This window comes from Mustela erminea, chromosome 11 (genome assembly GCF_009829155.1).
Source record: "Mustela erminea isolate mMusErm1 chromosome 11, mMusErm1.Pri, whole genome shotgun sequence".
Classification (NCBI taxonomy): domain Eukaryota; kingdom Metazoa; phylum Chordata; class Mammalia; order Carnivora; family Mustelidae; genus Mustela; species Mustela erminea.
Genome location: NC_045624.1, coordinates 67,600,483 through 67,621,160, shown reverse-complemented (window position 1 = coordinate 67,621,160; position 20,678 = coordinate 67,600,483). Strand labels below are relative to the sequence as shown.

The window sequence follows — 20,678 nt, the reverse complement described above, 5'->3', positions numbered from 1 at the left end:
TCCTAGAAGATCATAAAGGAGCAAACTCAGATGGCCTAGGGTTAGGCATGGACTTTTTAGATGTAGCACCCACGGCATGTCCCACAAAAGAAAGAACTGAGAAGCTGGACTTGACTAAAATAGAAATTTCTGCTCTGCAAAAGACAATGTCAAGAAAATGAAGAGAGAAGCAAAAGACTGGGATCAAGTATTTGCAAAAGAGGAGCCAATTAAGAACTACTATCCAAAATACACAAAGAACTCTTAAAACTCTACAGTAAGAAAAAAAAAAAAAAATACAAAAATGGGCGAAAGACCTTCACAAAAATCTCCAAGGAGGATGATAGATAGGAAGTAAATATAAGAAGTTGCTCCACATCATCTGCCAACAGGGAAATACAAATTAAAACAAGATATCAATGCATGCCTATCTAAATGGCCCAAATGCAGAATCCTGACAACACTAACGCTAGTGAGGATGAGCAGCAACAGAAACTCTTCACGGATTACTGATGCGAATGCAAAGTGCTATGGTCATTCTGGAAGAAAGAATGGCAGTTTCCTACAAAATTACCATAGTCTTACCATATGACTCACAAATTGAAAATGTATATCCACACAAAAACTTACTCATGAATGTTTACAGCAGCTATATTCCTAATTATTGAAAAATGGAAGCAACCAAAGTGTATTTCAGTGAATGGTTAATTAAACCATGGACATCCAGATATTGGAGTATTATTCAGCATAAAAAAAAAAAAAAGAGCTACGAAGTGATGAAGAGTCATGAAGGAAACTTAAATGCAGATTACTGAGTGAAAGAAGCTAATCTGAAAAGACTACATACTGTATGACTGTAACTACATGACACTGGTTAAAAAAAAGGCAAACGTGTGGTGATAGTAAGTAAGATCAGTGGTTGCTAGAGGTGAGGGAGTAGGGAAGGAGAACAGGCAGAGTACAGAGGATTTTTAGAGCAGTGAAAATACCAATTATGATACTATTATGGTGGATACATATCATTATACAATTTGTCCAAACCCACAGAATGTACACCACCAGAAGTGAATCCGAATGCAAACCAGGGACTTTTGTGATAACGATATGTCAATGTAGGTTCATCACCTGTACCGCATGTACCATTCTGAAGGAAAATAATGGGGAGATTGTGCACTCTTAGGAACAAGTGGTATATAAGAAACCTCTGAACCTTCCTTTCAATTTTGCTGTGAACCTAAAACTATTCAAAACTATTAAGTCTAGGGGGGCCTGGGTGGCTCAGTGGGTTAAGCCTCTGCCTTGGGCTCAGGTCATGATCTCAGGCTCCGGAGACTGAGCCCTGCAACGGACTCTCAGCTCAGCAGGGAGCCTGCTTCCCCTTCTCTCTGCCTGCCTCTCTGTCTACTTGTGACCTCTCTCTCTGTCAAATAAACAAATAAAATCTTAAAAAAAAAAAATTAAGTCTACTGGGGGAAAAAAAATCATGAGTAGCCAGAACAATCAGAAACTTAATTAGGGGCACCTGGGAGGCTCAGTTGGTTAAGCATCTGCCTTTGGCTCAGGTCATGATCCCAGAGTCCTAGGATCAAGTCTTATATCAGGCTCCCTGCTCAGCGGGGAGTCTGCTTCTCCCTCTGCCTCTCCCCTAGCTTGTGCTCTCCCCCTTTCTAAAAAAGATTAACTTAATTAGGTAGTGTAACTAGGGACACACCTGTTTAATCCCCCTTTATTTTCAAAGAACGCTTGAAGCAGGTTTGACTCTCTTCCTTTACAGATGAGAAAACTGCAGGTCAAACAGGTTGATCTACCCCAAACCCCAAATCTATTCCACAGGACCATAACCCGGGCAGTCAGGTTACCTCAGAGCAGGCTTTCTCAATCTTGGCCCTACTGACATTTTGGATGCCCCGTCATACTTTGTTACAGGGGGCTGTCTGATGCACTGGATGTTTAGCAACATCTCTGGCCACCCCTCCTCCCCGATGTGACCACCAAATATGTACCCAGACATTACCAAATATGCCCTGGGGCAGATTTACTGCACCCTGAGTTGAGAACCACTGTCTAGATGGTGCTGCCCGTTCTCACAACGCCATCGCCTCGGGGAAGCCTTCCCTGCACCAGGCCCAGCGCCAGGTACTGAGGACACAATGCCAAATAAGCCAGAGACCCTGCCTCACAACGGGAATGCCAGCCTGATCCATCAGTGGAGATACGTGCTTCTGCAAATTAGAGTGGTGGCAGAACTAAAACTGTAATTCTGTTGGTGTTGGGGGGTTGTAGAGGTAAAGTCTCTGGAGCTGGACTGTTCATTATTGGTGACAGCAATTAACAGTAACCAGGTAACTTTTACCGGGTCCTTTAGTCTATGCTAGGCACAGTGCTTAAAGTCTTTATATCTGACCTCATTAGAACATCTCTGAAACTATTTAAGGCAAAGAGTCATTACTATCACCATTTTTCAGATGAGGAAACTGAGGCTATAAGACTCTTAGTCATCACAAGTGAGCAGGTAAATTACAGAGCCAAAAATGACCCAAGAGCCCAGGATGTTCTGACACTAATTATAATACCTGGAGGACGTGCTGAGAATTTGGCAAGCAGGGATGGGGACTTCAAGCTGTCCTTATGGAAGGGTATCACCGGACAACACCGGAGCTGAAACTAACAAAGTCTTTTTAATTTGGCATTACGATGTGTAAGTGCCCACAGTCAGCAGAAAGCAGACCTGTCGAATGGAGAATATTATTCTCCTGTATTACAGGTTGAACTCGGTCTTCATTTTTTTTTAAAGCATCAAGGTTACAGTATAATTAGGAACCAGCTGCAATTGTAATTACAGCTCCCAATATAATTTGTTACATATTAGCAAGTGTCAAATTACTACTGCTCCTTAAATGAATAAAAACTGATTGTGCTGTTCGGAAGACTGGGATGTATGTTCCTGATGGGGAACAAAGGACTATAAAAAGTATATGACATATTTATAAAGTGCTGAAAGGTTCTACTTAAGAGATCACAAGTTGCTGGAGCCCAAATAATGCCACCGAAAGTTAAAATGGCTTCTGAGAGAGAACAGTTAACTTCATAAATGCAGAGGAAGAGAAAGCAGCAAATCAAATGACAATAGAAAAGTTGCTTCCACTAAATCATACCTTACCTGTTCAAAATTCCACTGTGCATCAACATCACTGAACTGAAGAACAGTCAAGGAGCCAGGAGGAAGCCTAAAGAAAAAGAACAGGAACCCTCTGCACAGCCAGGGCCCCCCCTTCTAAAGAATGCACACAATTTCACTCAAATGAGACCTCCTCTGCTCTCTTCCATGCTCCACAGACTTCCCACGTTCCTCTGAGCAACTTCTCTGATTCCAAACCCACAGCTAACACTTCCATAAGCTACCTATGTTACAGGCCTGGCTCTGAGCCTTGCAAACATGAGCACATTGACCCAGGAAACAAATGCAACTATGCCCCTTTTTATAAGTCAGGAAACTGAGGTATACATAGAGTAACTTGCCCAGAGCCATAATCTGAACACAGAGTCCAAGATTTCAACCATTATATTATACTGGCTTTTAGAGACTACAAGACTGAAAGAGCAAGAGAACCTAGAGATTAAAAGAAAATTAAGACACACCAACTAACTGCAATGCCTGGGTCTTATGTAGATGACAATTTAAAAAACTATTTAAAGGGGGTGCCTGGGTGGCTCAGTGGATTAAAGCCTCTGCCTTCGGCTCAGGTCATGATCCCAGGGTCCTGGGATAGAGCCCCGCGTCGGGCTCTCTGCTCGGCAGGGAGCCTGCTTCTCTCCCTCCCCTCCCTCTGCCTTCCTGTCTTCCTACTTGTGATCTCTGTCTGTCAAATAAATAAAAATAAAAATATTAAAAAAAAAACTATTTAAAAAATTTTAAGAAATGGGAAAATGTATCAAGAGTGTACAGAATAGATATCTGATCATATTGAAGAATCACTAATTTTTTTTTTTTAGGTATAATATTTTGGTTGTGCATTTAAAAAAAAAATCTCTTTTAGAGATACACACTGATATTTACATATACAATGATGTGATGATGGGGATTTGTACTGAAAACATCCGGGGGATGGAAGGAGAAGAGCCAGTGCAGTATAAATGAAACAATTACTGGCCACAAACTGATGATTCCTGAAATTGGCTAGATAGGAACATGGAGGTTCATTATACTTTTCTTTTTTTTTTTCTTTCTTTTTTTTCTACATCATGGAAAATTTCCATAATGAGAAGTTTAAAAATGCTGCAGTTCTTTGAAGACCTAGGTCAAATGCCAATTCCTCTTGGAAGATTTTCCTACTTGTCCAACCAAATTCCCCTCATGGAATGCTACTTGCCCTTGTTTTATGAGCCTTGCAATTGGACATTTGAATTTTCACTCTATCACTAACCAGCAACATGATCGCCTGTGCTCTCATTTGTGAGGAGGCGGGGAAGGGAGGGAAAGGACTGAATGAAAGCAGTGTAAGCTGGGACAGAATCTAGCAGTGCCTCGCTCCCCAGTTCCTGGTACCCTTTCCATATTCCTATTCATAGCAGCTGAGCTGATGGAGTCACAGGAGGACAACTGGGCCGCAAGGGGAGGCTGTCTTGGCTTTCTGAACTAATCGTATTTTCTCTTAAGAATCTAAGCCAGCAGAGGGTCTGGACTGAGCTGGCAGCAGGTCATGGTGGCTGGGGATGTGGCACTACAGTGAAGGTTCATGACTTCCCGGGGTTGAACAACAACAACAAAAATTAAACTGGTTTCCTACCTTTCATCTTGTATTAAAATAACTTCAGATAATTAATAATTTCAAAAAGAGAGAAGAGAGACTTATAAAGAGTACTAGAAAAACACAAGTGGTTTCCTATATATTATTAAATGGGGAAGCCATGTTTAAACATCACAAACAGCTCAGAATCCATAAAGGAATCCATAAATGAAAAGATTAATAAATATGTAATTTTTTAATTTAAAAACCTTTTTTAAATCAAAGGTGAGTATTGACCAGTTAAACAACTACCAAAAAAAAAAAAAAAAAATGTGCAACAGACAGGGCAAAGGGCCAAGGTTCTTAAAAGTGCTTTTAGAACAAATCAATGTGAAAAGACAAATAATCCAACAGAAAACTGGACAAAGGTCAAGACCAGGGTCTTCTCAAACTGCTGGTGGACACCAAAATAGGGCTAACAAATCTCCAAGAACCCCCAAAAGAGAGAAGCAGGGACTGAGCTTTTCCTTCTGGTACTGCAATGGGAGACACTGGAAAGAAGTGGGATCCTCAAACAGAGTCAACATCAACCTGCAGTAAGAGAAGAGTGTGAATGCTCCCAAGAAATCAAATCGGGACACAGACGCTACGGGAAGACTATGTGAAGACACAGGGAGAAAAAGGCCATCCAAGGACTAACGAGCAAATTCTAAATCTTATCTCACCTTGCCAACCCTGCCAACACCTTGATCCTGGACTTCTGCCTCTAGATCTGTAAGTAAATAAACTCCTGTTGTTTAAGCCACTCTGTCTCTGGTACTTTGTTATGGCAGCCCTAGCAAATTAATCCAGAATCCTTTAATATACACTCATTCAAGTTACACCAGTTGGGCATTCTTTTACTTATTTATTTTACTGTTTCATTTATTTATTTTGGACCCAGGTTCAAGTACTGCATTTGGCTGTCACATCTCCTTGAACGTCTTTAATCTAGCCTTTTCATTCACAACACTGACATTTTTGAAGTCAGACCAGAGGTCTTACAGAAAGTCCTACTTTCTGTATTTGTCTGATTGTTTCTCTGTGATTAGACTTAGATCCAACATTTTTAACAAGCATTCTCCCAATGTCATGAATGTTGTGTACTTCCCAATGCATCACCTCAGAGGACTGTCAATGATAGCTTGTTCCATTTCCTGATAATGTTAAATTGGATCAGAGGTCGAAGCAGAGCTCTTCATTGTACAGTAATTTATAAGGAGATACTCTGAGACAATGGGAATTCCAACAGTCTTTTACTGGACTGTTTTAGCATCCACTGGAAGAACCTTGCCCAAATCAGTTATGAAGTGGTATTTTTTTCCTTTTCCTAATTCTATCGAGCCTTCCACCTTTATTGGTTGGCATTCTTTGGTATTTAAGAAAAGAAAAAAGCTATACCTCTCACTCTCTGTCTCACTTTGACTTTTGGGGGCATGAATACTACTCTCTCATGAAATGACAGTGTGGCTCTTTTTATTCAATGTGTTACAGTCTATTTGCAATTGATTTTTTTTTCATGGTAAAATACCTACAAAACTTAACATTTTAACCATTTTCAAGTGCACAATTCAGTGGCATTTAGTGTATGCACAATGTTGGACAACCACCAGCTCTCCTCATTTCATCATTCCAAACAAACTCTATAGCCACTGATAGCTAACTGATTTTAACAGCCATTTTTTTTTGTAATAATTGTGAGACATACTCATTGTAATATGGGTATGTATACACATATGTGTGTGTGTTTAAAGAATGAAAATCATAATACATGAGAATGACTGCTAATATTAAAATTTAGCCAACTTAGGGGTGCCTGGGTGGCTCAATGGGTTAAGCCTCTGCCTTCGGCTCAAGTCATGATCTCAGGGTCCTGGGATCGAGCCCCACATTGGGCTCTCTGCTCAGTGGGGAGCCTGCTTCCCTCTCTCTCTCTGCCTGCCTCTCTGCCTACTTGTGATCTCTCTCTCTTTTTCTCTGTCAAGTAAATAAATAAAAATTAAAAAAAATTTAGCCAACTTAAATAAAACATTATGCAGAAGTTGCTGGAATAGAAAGGCAACATCCAAACCCACTCATCAAACATAACATCACAGGAAAGAACCAAGAATTATGGGCCCCTGATGTAGTACTCGGTACCAAGTACCCAATAACCTGAGAGAGGCACCCAGCATCCCTTAGGAAGTACTCAAGCCAAACACAAAAAATAAAAATTAATAAAACTCTAAACTTGATTAAGCCTCCAGATCGATCACTTGTCAGAAAACACTGAGGACTAAAGAACACTAGGGGGCTGCAACCAGTAAAATCCAAGCTGCAGGAAAGATGACCCAATTCCCTCATGGAATAAACTGCACGGAAATAAAATGAGAGGCAGCAGAACCTACAGATTAACAGGATTTAAAAGGCAGATCAGTCAAATGCCATGTGTGGCCCATGTCTGAATCTTGATTAGAACAAACAAACTGTAAAAACTATAACTGCAGGACATGGGATTAACATCCTGGCAGGTGTCCGAAGGAATGGTGAAACAAAACTAAGACCCCTGTTCCTAAGAAGAACTAAAGAGAACTAAAAAAGTTAAAATAAAAAACTTAAAAAACCTACCAACCCATACAGAGAAATGACAAGAAACACCCCTTCTGACTAAGCTCTAAATTAAATAACAAACAAACAAACAGGCTCCCTTTTTCCCTGGGAGTTACACTGTTGCCATAGCTTTAAGGCTGGGAATGAGAACAGGGGTCCCATTCACAAACCACTGTGAAGGATATCAGAAGGGAACAAGGGTGAGGTAATACTGGAAAAAAGAGACAACAGCCAAGACCAAGGAAGCGTTAGCTGGCTGAAGAGATTAATTTTATTCTATAGGCAATACGAAACTACATTGTGTAACAAGGCAAATTAAAGAAGGCAATATCATCTTGTGGTTATGTGCTTGGACTCTGGATCCAGGCTGCCTGACTTCCAAATCCTAGCTTGGCCCCTTCTAAGCTGTGTGCCCTTGACAAATCATTTAACTTCTCTGTTCAGCAAGATACTTAAACATTCTGTTCAGGTAAGTCTGCCCATCTGTATGACGGAGATAAGAACAGCATTTATATGTCATAGAATTGTTGAGAAGATTAAATTACTTCATGTTCAGAGTGCCTAGAACAGTGCCTGACTTTGTATTAAATAAATGTAACCTGCTAAGGCTGTTGTTACTTGCACAACATTTCTGAATCTTAAGTTTCCCTGTCAAATGAGGCTACAATACCTTTTCCCTGTTATGCTATAGATGATTATAAAGATAATCATAAAGATAAGCATGGATCTTCATATTACCTGGTTATTTTAATCCCCATAGACTGAATTCTTGAAAACATGCCCAATAACGGACTCATATTGGTAAGCCCAGTACAGTATGAGCTGGCAGATGGTCAGTATCAATAACACACCCAAATGTATCTTTTAATAAAAACTGTTAAGCGCTGTCCACGTGAACACAGTACTGCTACGAGCCTGGCAATAAGAGCCAATCTTAGAAGCTGCCTTTGACAGACCTGGACAGAATGGAGAGGGAAGTGAAGGGAGCGGACCAAAGGCAAGACCAGGCTGGAAGCTAAAGCAACGCTTTATGAAAAGTTGGGACATAAATGGAAGAGATAGGACATTCCTGCTCTGGGGCATCAGGGTTTACTGGACCCATCTCTTGGTGCTCTTCCAAATTCCCACCGATGGCCTCTCCTGGCCACCCACAACAGGCACGTAACTGAGCTGATTGGAAACCTGAATCAGTAGGAAAGTTAAGTCACAAGCTGAAAGTGAGGAACGATCAACAAGATGAATTCAATTCTAGGTAAGCAGAGTTGGAAATATCTTTGAGGCAGAAAAATTGAGATCTGTAACAAACAGCTGCAAATGCAAGGCTGCTGCTTGAGAGAGCTATCCAGACTGACTGACACGGAGCCATCACCCTTCAGAGGGAAGAGGATCTAGGGACACCCACAGTTCAGGGGGAAGCAGAAGGGCAAAAAGAAGCCGGCAAACGAGAATAAAGGAATAATGAGAGAGTTAAGATGCCAGCAGTGAGAGGGGATATTGTGAATGCTGATGAAAGGTGTTACAGGCAGGAAGCGGTGGGACATGGGGCTCCATGAATCCAGATATGAGGAGGACAGGCTAACAGTTTCAGAACTGACGACTTTAGGAGGGAATGTCAAAAAAGAGAAGATGCACAAGTTCATTTTCAGGACCTGTAAGTATGGGTGGGTAGTTAACAAATGGAGAAAAGTACAACCCTTGTATAATAATCGTACACTCCCTTAAATAATAATTCAGGGATATGTTCCAAAAATAATACCCTGACCCCAATGCAGAATCAAAACTAATCCCAAAACCCTAAAATTTATCCTGGATTTTATTATTATTTATTTAATTCTGCAAAAAGTTGGACTAACTTACAACCAATTCAAAAGGTGCTGCAACCTTGGCATAGGAAGGCAACTACATTTAATTATACAGTAATGAGAGTTCCAGACCACTATTCTTCAAACTTTAATGTGCATACAGTCCCCTGGGGATCTAGTTAAAATGCAGATTCTGATGCAACAAAATCTTTGGCCTGGGCTGAGTCCAAAAATGCTGCAGTTCTAACAAGCTCCCAAGTAAACCAAAGCTGCTGGCCCATGGACCGAAAGTTCCAACAGCAAGTCTCCAGAAGACCACTCAGACAATCTGGCTAAGCAGCCACATCGGCTAACTATTATGGTGAACACTGAATGGCTCACAAGTATAAGAAAAGCAAACTATGTCTTGTCCAGGTAAATCAAATAATGTCTATGTCCCCCAGTTTTCAGTTAGGTAGAAATGTCCTACAGCCCACAAAGGCATCTCGTGGCCATCCTGCAGCACTTCCTAATCCCCAAAGAATTTGCACATGTTACACTGCATTTGCTCATCACACACGTCACAGACACTCCCTACTTTCCCAGAGAAGTTAGACTCATCCATGTGTTCACCATCAATGTAAGCTGCGGGCACATAACCCACTCCTCCCCGGCTAGCTCCTCAATAAACCACAAACATAAATAAATAAAACGTTCTTTGCAGCCTCCTCCCACTTAAGAAATCAGTTCCGAGCTCCTCTGCAGCTCAACCTACCACCGAGACCAGACTCAGACACACGAAAATCTCATGCCTAACTTAGAAAAACTTCTATATGGGCACCTGGGGCTACAAGCCTGTTCAAATCAGGCTTATGATGGGATTCAGGACACACTGCACCAAAACGCAGCACCTTGGCATCTGTAATGTCTGAAGCCAAAGGAGTCTGAGAAAACAGCAGGAACAGGAAGATCACTCTGACTTCCGCCCCCACAACCCTCTTTCCTGAAATCGGTCATGTAACTCCCAGGTGAAGGTTACCCTCCCTGTAACAGGAGGAAGAAAGACATTCTTATCGCTGCCAGAGATGGGGAAGTGGGGACCCAGCCAGCTGTACAAACAAAACCTCGGTAAACTAACCCTTGTCTTCTAGTTACTTCTTCATCATTTACTACTCCTGGCCCAAACCCCTTCACCTCAGTTATTTACAAACCCACTCTTTCTTTGTCTAAAAGGAATAAAAGTTTCCTGCCCTGGTCACTTCTCTGGGTCTTCATTCTCTTGTGAAGACTCCCATACCCAGGTAAAAATTCAGTAAAATTTGTGTGCTTTTCTTCTGTCCATTTGTTTTTGTCAATTTAATTCTCAGATCCAGCCAGGGACCCCTAGGAGAGTCCAGAAAAACTTTTCCCTCCTCTACACTTAGACTTACACAATTTTCCTCCAAGCGAGTCTTATGCAAAAGACGTTTTACCATAGAATAGTAAGTGTATCTTGAAATATCTGACTCTTACATATCAAGTCAACAATTTTCATGGATAACATGTGGAAACTGTGACTACATGTGGAAATCAAGACAAAGCTACCAGCCTAATAACAGTCATTAAATAGAGTGGTTTATTTAGGTTAAATTACTAAGAATTTCAACACTGCCAACTCTGCTATGTTGTCAGCACCTAAAGTCAAAAGGAACCATCCGGGCTTATTTTCACTCACACAACTGCACAGCAAATTTCCAAAGGAAATGGCTGAATATGAGTACTCTATCTTGTAAACGTTTCCAATCAACAAACCAGACCACCACGCTACATATCAACCACTGGGAATAATTCTGAGGTAACACACCAGAGCCACCATTAACTGGGCCGATTTAACCCAACAAGAGGGTCTGGTTAAATGGGCCATGAAAACAGGGCTTGCTCAGTTGCTGCTGAAGACATGCTAAAGGAACTGTATCACCGTGGCGAGGGCACAGCCCCCTTACTTCCCAGCAAAACCAACATGCATCTGCAGAGTCACACATTCCTCCTTTCCAAGATACACCCCAAGGCATCATGGCAGCAAGGATGGATGCTTATGAAGAAGCACATGCTGAGCGAAGAGGGGAGCTTCCCACTGACAGAGAGTGGGAAACTCAGGGCAGAATGATTCCATTTAAGAACCGAACAGAAGTAGAGGCCACACATAGGACAAAAAGTCAAAGAAGCAGAAGGAGCCACAGCCCCTCCAGCAATCTTATAAATAACTCCATACCCAAAAAGATGTGCTCCCTAGTTTAAGTGTTATATCCTGGCTTTCAATCCTTCCCACCACTCCCACCCCCCAGTTCTCTATTGGCTGAGCGACACTTGTAAGGAGTGTGGCCTAACTGAGGAACACCTACAGCACAGGGTCCCAAACCAGGTGAGCCAGGGGAAAAGGCTGCCGGACCAAGGTTCCTCTGTAAGTAACATAACTCTGCCTTTCACCTGCTGTTTCTTATCACTGGAATGGGTCTTCCCTCTTCCCCCCAACCATTCACGCTGAAATACCACCACCTATGCCCACAGAAATGGTCTCCTTCCCTGATGCCCCCATAGCCCTTGTTATAGCACTAATCCTACCCAGGCATTTCCATATGAGGAATCCGCCTGCAGTGTGGCTGTGGTCTTCTTGAAGGTCCAAAGGGAGACCAACTCATTTTCATATCCTCAACTTAGCCACATTTGGAACATAAGAAAGAACATAATACGATCATGGCAACATCTCATCCAAGAAGTGACTATCAATACTAAGTGTACTAGTCCTACAGACCACATTTTCATGACTAACACTTCAATTTGTCTCCAAATTCCTTTCTTTCAGGTCTAGGCTAATTTTAGATAAATTACTGGTCATGTCCAGTATTGTTTCTGAACGTCTCTCCTGGCTGAACTGGAGGGAGCATTCTCTAACTTTTAAGAGTTTCATTTAGTTTCACTTCCTCATTATTAATGTACAAACTCAACCGATGACCAAGAAGGAATGTTCCCTACAACCAAACAAGGGGTGAAGGGGAAGGAAAGGTTTTTCCTCTCTAATACTAATTTTTTAAAAATGCAGTTTTTGTGGAGTTGCGTGAATTTTGAAAAACTCATCTGCATTTTAATACACGCGGGGAGTGCTTGGAAGTTTTTAAAAGAAATCCTGAAAACAACACAACAGTACAGGCAGACCACTTACCATTTACCATATAGCAAGGGAACCCATAGGATTATCCTTATGAAAGTAGGCAGAACAAGAGAATGGAAGCTTTTTTTTTTAAGGATTTTATTTACTTATTTGACAGACAGAGATCACAAGCAGGCAGAGAGGCCCGCAGAGAGAGGGGGGAAGCAGGCTCCCCACCGGGCTCTATCCCAGGACCCTGACATTATGACCTGAGCCAAAGGCAGAGGCTTAACCCACTGAGCCACCCAGGTGCCCCGAGAATGGAAGTTTTTTGAGTTTGTCTCAAAATACTAGGAGTCAGATAAATGTTACATCATGAAAAACATGTACCTTTGGCATCGTTATGTGGAGTCTTCATGCAAAATAAAAGCAGACCAAAGACTAGATTCTTGGCCTGCCTATATGAACTACTTAAAGGATGAGGGACATGAGCAATTAGTTACATTTGGGGAAAAAGAAAAAAAAACAAAAACAAGGAAACTCAGAATAAAGAGATCAAGAAACTGCTAGGTGTGACTGAGTTCATCCAGAAAATATCAAATCTGCCTAATTAAATATTCAAATAATTCATCACAGTGAGTGCTGGAATTCACCTATAAACTGCTAAGTTTCAGACTCTTGGCCCAACCTCGGAGACATTCCATTTAAGTGAGCTCTCTCCTAGACAAGCTCTTCACGTTTTAATAAGAGGGGATGTCAGTCCTACTTCTAAATTAGACTATAACTCTGTGTTCAACCCAGCAATATGGAATAACTGCACTCCAGGAAAAAGCAAAGAGCACAGCCTTTAACTTGGGTTGTCCAACACTGACTAGTAGCCAACACAATCACCTCGCAAGAATAGTGCTAAAAGGCAACTAAATAAGAGACACTCTTGGATTAAGGCAGACCACCACAGTCATTTAGGGAACTTTTAAGACTACATTTATGGCACTGCCCTTGAGCTACAGGGAGTAACACTACAAGAAATGGCCTTATGGAACCCAAAGACATATATGTGTGGTCATGAGCTAGTTTTGAATGCACTTCACTCACAGCATATAAAAGGACATGGGGAGAAACCATCCTCAGAACAAGGAGACCTCTCTCTCAAGGAACTGACCTCACTGATCATTTCCTCTTTACTTTGGATGCTAGAAAATTCAGTCACCTCTAGCAAGCACATCCTTATTTTCCACTAACTTTAGTCCTGGCTGCATCTTACTTTCCCTTCATCCTGTTTTTCTCACCTACTCTGACTTGGTGGTTGATGTCTTGTTGGCTTATAAATACAGGTATACATGACATGAGCCATCAGAAACCCTGAAAAGAGGCAAGGCTAAAATGAATAAACAAACAGAAACACAAACTCCAGAAGAGCAAAAATGAAATGTTTCATTTTCTCTCTCATACTTGGCTAAAATTCAACTGCACTTATTGACATGATGTGACAGTTTCACAAAGATACAACCAAAAAGCAGGATCTGCTTCCATATCACTTATTTACTTCATACTGGTTAATGATCTTTTTCTTGTACTCCAATTATATTATATGCATATTCCTCAATTTAGGCCCCTCAATTATTTTATCCCCAAATTAAAATTATTTAAATCACCTGCAGATATTTAAAAAATAAAGTACGGGAATCTACTTTCACCTACTCTGCTACAAGAAGTTACCAGGAGAGAACGCATTCATATGAAGCCTTGGGCTCTGAATGCATGCAAATTTAATGCAAAGAAAAGGTCAAGGGCTACTGGGTTTGAAAGGGTTAATGTAGTTTCCAAAAATGAATACCAGGGATCCTTAAAGAATCTACCTAAAATAGTTCTCTATATTCTCTATACCCATATGTTCACACACACATAAACACACTCATGCACACACCCAAGAGCAGACTCTTGAGGATGGAACTCAAGAGTAATTACAGAAAAGAAAAAGGCCACTTAGGCCACATAGTTAGGAACACGAAGTCTGCAGATTTGGGGAGCCTGGAGAAACTTAAGTCATAGAACAGCATTTAAATATATTTGTCTGCTTACAATTTCCATTGCAAATGTGATTAGTTTGCTTGAATAAATAGGAATATGATGTGTTGGCCATGTTTTCCTCTTGAGGGTTATCACCGAGTTTTGATTAAGGACAAATGTTTGAGATGTTGGGTATATTTAAGTTCACGGCACTTAAAACGAACTAAGAAGTTGTATAGGCTTGATTAAAGGGCTGCCTTCGTGAACTTAAAATTAAAAGCAATAAATTCCAATGAGTCAAGTGATTGGGACTAAATATGGTGTTCTGTCAGAAAAGTTGAAATGGAGTCCAAAGAGACTGAAATGGTGTCCAGGTTTCCAAAAAACGGTGAAAGAGGAAAGGTCAAGCTGTCGGAGTTGCCTTTCCTCTGGGTTTGTGAATGATTCACATTACACAGAATTCCTTTTAAGTAAAACTTCACAAGAGTTAACAGGCTCCCAGGACAATCTGTTTTGTCGTTTCTAAAAAGAAGCCTCTCAAACGCTCAGAGGCCGGTATGTAAGTGTTGTCAGATGGGGAGAGGGCTGAAGAATGGAAAGTGGGGGCGGGACGGGGGTCCTCCGGAGTTGTTACACACGCGCGCGCGCGCACACCAACTTCTCCGACCAGCCGGAAGTCAAGGTGACTTCCCCACCCGCGGGAGGGCGGGGCCTTTGAAACCTAATAGGCTCCGGCTTCAGCCCGCGCTGTGCCGCCGGGAAGGAGAGGCCCGAGTCAACAACAACCGGGGTCAGAAGCAGGTGCGCTCTGGGGCAGTCGCGGGGCTCTTAAGGACCCCGGGCCCTCGCCCGCCCTGGCCCACCGGGCTTCTCCAAGGCCCAGCGTGGTTCAGCCCGCAGGGCGCCGACCAGGCACCGACTCCCCTCCCGGGCCAAGTGGGAGGGTTCAACCGGCAAAGTTTCTACCGCAAGGTCGGGCCTCCGTCCCCGCACCGGCCACATGTGCTACCCCAGGAGGAACGGTCACCCATCTCCTCCCGCTGCTGCAAGGTGGAACAGCTGCCCCACGCCCCTCTCCCATTTGTTTTCCACGTTGCACCAACTCGGCACGTGAACGCCTGAGGCTCCCGAGTCCCCCCGCCCCGGCCGGCCGGCACGCTCCCCGGGGCAACGGGCCGACGCTTACCTTGGCGGTCGCCATGCTGCGCCCCGAGTGTGGGCGGCTGCAGGACCCTCCCGGAGGCTGGCTGGCACCGTGGGCCCCGGCGGCTCACTTCCAGTCCGGGCGGCAGCGGGGGTGGCGATACAGCCCGACAGCGTGCGCGCCTGGCCTGCCTCCCCACGCCCTCCCGCCGGCGCGGGTCATGCGGGCGCCGCCCGCCCATTGGCTGCGCCCGGCCGGGGCCGCCGGGGCGCGCGTGATCCGACGGCCTCTGCCCTGCGGCCCGGGGCGGGCCCGGGTCCGGGAGGCGCTGGACGGGGCGCGCGCACGTGACCCCGGCCCCGGGGCGGCGACCTCGGCGGCGCGGACCGGTGGCCTGGGGGTAGGTGACCTGACGAGGGAAGCTTCTGACTTCGACTGGGAACGGCCAGACCCGGGTGAGACTCGCCAGGAGGGGCACGGAGCCTGAGGAAGCCGAGAACTCCACTAGGTCACTCTTTAGCCACATTTTCTATGTCGGTTCGCCTTCAAAGGGGCTCCACTCTGCACCATAGTAGAATGTATCCAAAGGCATTGGCCAGTCGAAGGGAAGATAGCAAAGTGATATCACTGGCAAATCTACTTTGAGGCCAAATCTGTAAACTCTAAGTACCAACCAGGTATATATAGTGCGGAACATAATATTCGGGAGGCTACTTCGTTTCAGCCCCACGTATTAGGATGGAAGAGGTCAAAGATTCGCCCCAACACACACACACACACACACACACACACCCCGAATATAGGCTCTGTTAAGATAACTAGGTCAGAATTTTAATTGGAAAATTTGAATGTGTAACCCTCCAGAGATCTTAGCCCTCTTTATCAAAATTCCATTCACGTGTCTCTGCCATGACAATTTATAATTAGGGCAATGGTGGTGAGAGAAAAGGGCTTTAAATGTTTTGTGGGTTATGGATATAACCTTTCAGCAAAAGTGTATTATTAATTATTTTAATACATCAATACCAATTGAGTGCCTACATGTGCCAGGCACTGTGCTAGATACTGGGAACATCAAAATGACTTGAAAGATGGTCCCAGCCCTTAAACAGCTTAAGGGCTAGTGAGGAGGTCCATGCATAAATAGTTAACTGCTATTTAAATAACCTGTTAAGGCAATAACCTGTTCCCAGGGCACTGTGGGAACACTGAGGACTCTGAAAGTACCTTGGGGAGATAATGCCTAAGTTGTATGCAGAAAAGAGGCTGTGTATTAGTTCAGTGAAATGGAGGGGAAAGGTTTTCCAGCCAGAGAAAAGGAAGAGAGACAGGAGACTCAGAAATTGCTGGAGAACCACAGCAAGTTATGAAAGTAGTTGGTCATGAAAGGTGACTTGAGCTGTGGGACTGGTGCATGAAGGGTCTGGATGGACAGGTAGGGATCATGTCATAGAGGGTGTCAGGTGCCATGCTGAAGGGTAGTAACTGAAGGGCTTTAGAGCAGGAAGTAGTGTTTGAAGTTTTGCAATACAGATGGATCACTCTGCTTGCAGTGGGGAAGATGGGGCAAGATGGAACTGTTGGTATATTCAGACAAGGCAGGCTGAGGGCCTGAAACTAGAGATGGGATGGGGCTAAAAGAATATATAGGAGGTAAAATTAGTCACCTGTGATGACTAATATATGTGGAGGTGGGAGAGAGAAGCAGAGTCGTCCTATCTTGCACCTACATCCCTGGTATATGAATGTTGGCAAGACACCCGAGATCAGTAATACAAGAGAGGAGTGTTTTGAAGTGTGTGTCTTTTTGTAAGAAGAGGATGTGCAATATACATATTACCTTGAAAAGCCAGTAAAATAAGCATTTCAAAGAGGAGCAACTGATTAACATACTCCCAAGAGATCTAACAGAGCCAGAAAAACTTGAACATGTTCATAGAGAAGGAAGACCATGCAGAGTGAAAGAACAAAAACAAAAGCAAAACCAGGGGAATTGATAGAGAAAAGAATGGCAGGGGGATGGGTCTACAGCTCATGCGGAGAAGTGGCCCCAGCTGCTCTAAAGGAATTTAAAAGGAATTTAAAGGTTGTGTCAGACACAACCTCATGTAACCAAGATCACATCACATACCGCATATTTATTTTTAAGGGCATCACTGAAGCTCTCCTTTTATAATGTAGATGAACTTTAAAAATTTTCAACGTGTGGGTTTTTTTTTTTTTCTGAAGATTTTATTTATTTATTTGAGAGAGAACAAGTAAGAGAGAGCATGAGAGGGTGGAAGATCAGAGGGAGAAGCTGAGTCCCTGGGGACCACCCTCCATCCCAGGACTCCGGGATCATGACCTGAGCTGAAGGCAGTCGCCAAACCGACTGAGCCACCCAGGCGCCCTCAATGTGGTTTGAATCTATTTTTAACCAATCTTAAGTGTATGGTTCAGTCCTGTTAAGCACACTCATGTTATGCAATCTCCAGAACTCTTTTTATCTTGCAGAACTAAAACTCTATGCTTATTAAACAGCCACTCCCAGTCTTCCCTCCCCTGCAGCCCCTGGCAACCAACTACCATTCTACGTTATGTCTCTAAAAATTTGACTATACTGGATACCTCATAAAAGTGAAATCATATAATATTTGTCTTTTTGTGACTGGCTTACTTGATTGAGCATAATGTCCTTAAGTTCCATCCATGTGGCAGTGTGTGTCAGAGTTTTAAGATTCTTTAAGATTGAATAATATTCCCTTAACTTTTAAAGAAAAAAAAATAGAAAAAGAATCAAGAATCTGTAAGATTTTCTCTGGATATCTTGGAGAATTTAGGAAATCATAATAATGACCAAAAAAAAAAAAAAATCACTCGAAATCCCACCACCAGAGTTAGCCACTGTTAAACATTTTACTGTATTGTCTTCAAGTCTTGATGTATCTATGTCCTTATGTAAGAGAGTTATATATTTTCTTTAATTTCTTTCAGTTTTATATACTGAATAAATATAGTGTTATTTCAGTTTCAGGTGTACAATAGAGTGATTCACCAGTCTATATCTTACTCAGTGCTCATGATAAGTTTTCTGAAAGAGTTATGTTTTTAAATATAGGACAAAGCATCGTACTCTTGTTTGTAAGTTTCTTATGGCTGTTCTAACAAAGTTACCACATGGTTGGTGATGTACAACAGAAATATATTCTCTTACGATTCTGGAGGTCAGAATTTCAAAATGAGCCTTAAGGGACTACAATCAAGGTGATGGTAGGGCTGGGCTTTCTCCAGAAGATATAGGCGAGAATCTGTTTCTTTACCTTTTCCAGGGGTTCACGGCCTTTTCTTCATCTTCTAAGCCCACATACATAGATAGCATCTTCTGTGTGTGACTCTGCTTCCCTCACATGGTGTCTTCTGTCTAAGAATTCCTCCACTTCCCCCTTAGGGACACTCACAGTGGCATCTAGAGCCAACCCAGATAATCCAGGATAATCTTCCCACCCTCCAGATCCTTAATCACATCTGCAAAGTCTCTGCCATAGACATTAACATTTATAGGCTCCAGAGTTTAGGATGTGGACGTCTTTTGGGGGGCTATCAGTCCACCTACAAAACCTACCACTCTATGGATGCAAGTGTATCCACATATGGATAAAAGTGAATTTTGACTTACATTTGGAGTCAGACTCAATTATTAAGCTTCTTCCTTCATTTTAGAATTTCCCCAAAAAAAGAAATTTTCAAAAAGTTTTTCAAAATAGGAACTTTTCAGTCACAAGCTCTGAAATAGGAAAGATCCTCCTTGATTTCCTTGGAAGCAATAGCATGATGTTGTTGGGCTCCCCGCCGAGGGGAGGAGGCGCCCGGGCCAGCCGGAGGCCTCGGGAAGTCTGTCGAAGCAGGATCTCGCTTTATTGAGCAGGGCAGCGGCTTATATGGGGTGAGGGAAGGGAAGTGAGGTCAGCAAAGTGGGGGCCAATGGGGATGTGCCGTGTCGGCGGGAGTTGGGAGAGACACGCCCTGCAGGGGGTGGAGACTCGCGGGAAATGAAACTGATGGGAAACCGAAACCGCCACTTTGGCGCCTTTGTGGTCGGCCATGTGGGTTCCCGATCCGGAAGAGAAGGCCACCCGGCGCCATCTTAGCCTCTTGGGGCCCAACATGATGTGAAACATCATCTGAGAAGATAAAGTGTAAGTTGCCTGGGCACCTACCATGTTCCCTCTGACCTCTTCATCATGTCCTGACAGGCTTAGGTGCACTCTTGATAACTGACTTGTCTCATACTTGTCCCTTCTCTCTGTTCCCAGACTACCATCCTCCCTACCATTTGAAAGTAACCGACACTGATGCACTTAGAAGAAGCCACAGAGACATACCAAAGAAGGCCAGGTGATCAGAAGGCAGAGATTAGTGTGACCCAGCTATGAGCCAAGGAATGCCAACAGTCAATAGCCACCACCAGAAACTAAGAAGACAAAAGACAGAATTTTACCTAGAATCTCGGTGGGAGCATGGTTCTGCTTGATTTGATTGGGAAAATCACCTTGACTGGGGACTTGTACTCCGCAGAACCATGAGATAATAAATTTCTGTTGTTTGAAGCTACCCAGTTTGTAGTACTTTGTTATAGCCGCCCAAAGAAACCCATAGAGGTCCCAAAGCCATCTGTCTTATAGCACCAGGTGCCAACCTGGCATGCTGGGAAAGCAGCCAATCCAAATCATGGGGAAAGCTCATGGGCTATGAAGGCACACAGCCCGAGTGTGAGCTCAAGCCCCAGGAATTCAGAAAAGTGAACAACGTGTCCTGCTCTGAGCTTTCACCTTTCCCAGAGCAGCCATACCTTGTAGATGCCCTTTGACCGTGCTCTTAAACTATCTGGTTTTCCTCAGCTCCCTAAAAAGCAGACAAGCCAGTAAGCGGTACCCTTACCACTACCAGCCTGCTCCCAGATCCCAGCATGCTGGAAAGTCTACTCCAGCAAAAATGCTTGCGAAACACATCATCTACTGGAAATTTTAAGCATTTACTATAAGTTGCAACACGATCCTTTGTATGGATTGCGTTTTGCAAAGGTAATGGCAGAGCAGGTAAAGGACATGTGTGCCAGAGCAAGAGGAGCACCATGAAATAAGTAAATGAAGAGTTCCCAAGTTCTGACCTTGCTCAGGACCCAGGACCCTCTGGGGCAGTCGTTTGGTTTGCGAATCCTGCCAGTGTCCGATCAAGCATGACAAGGCTTCCCTGAGAGTGGGCTAAAAGTAGGTCAGAAATGAATATGACCTAGTATTCTT

General features: G+C 43.3%; 1 protein-coding gene and 1 long non-coding RNA gene across 4 annotated transcripts in view; one reads left to right on the top strand and one right to left on the bottom strand.

Moving 5' to 3' along the window:
- SLC25A13 (solute carrier family 25 member 13) overlaps positions 1-15,595 on the bottom strand; it is a 181,831-nt gene extending 166,236 nt beyond the window's left edge. For all 3 annotated transcript variants that reach the window (XM_032304864.1, XM_032304867.1, XM_032304865.1), the window contains exon 1: positions 15,439-15,595. In XM_032304864.1, the coding sequence (XP_032160755.1) occupies positions 15,439-15,453 (15 nt within the window). In that variant the 5' untranslated portion in view covers positions 15,454-15,595. The remainder of the gene's footprint in view (positions 1-15,438) is intronic.
- A 331-nt stretch (positions 15,596-15,926) lies between these two features.
- Positions 15,927-19,778, top strand: LOC116568988. The gene is made up of 2 exons (XR_004276812.1): positions 15,927-16,073; positions 19,692-19,778. It is a non-coding gene; the product is annotated as an uncharacterized LOC116568988 (long non-coding RNA).
- The last annotated feature ends 900 nt before the right edge of the window (positions 19,779-20,678 follow it).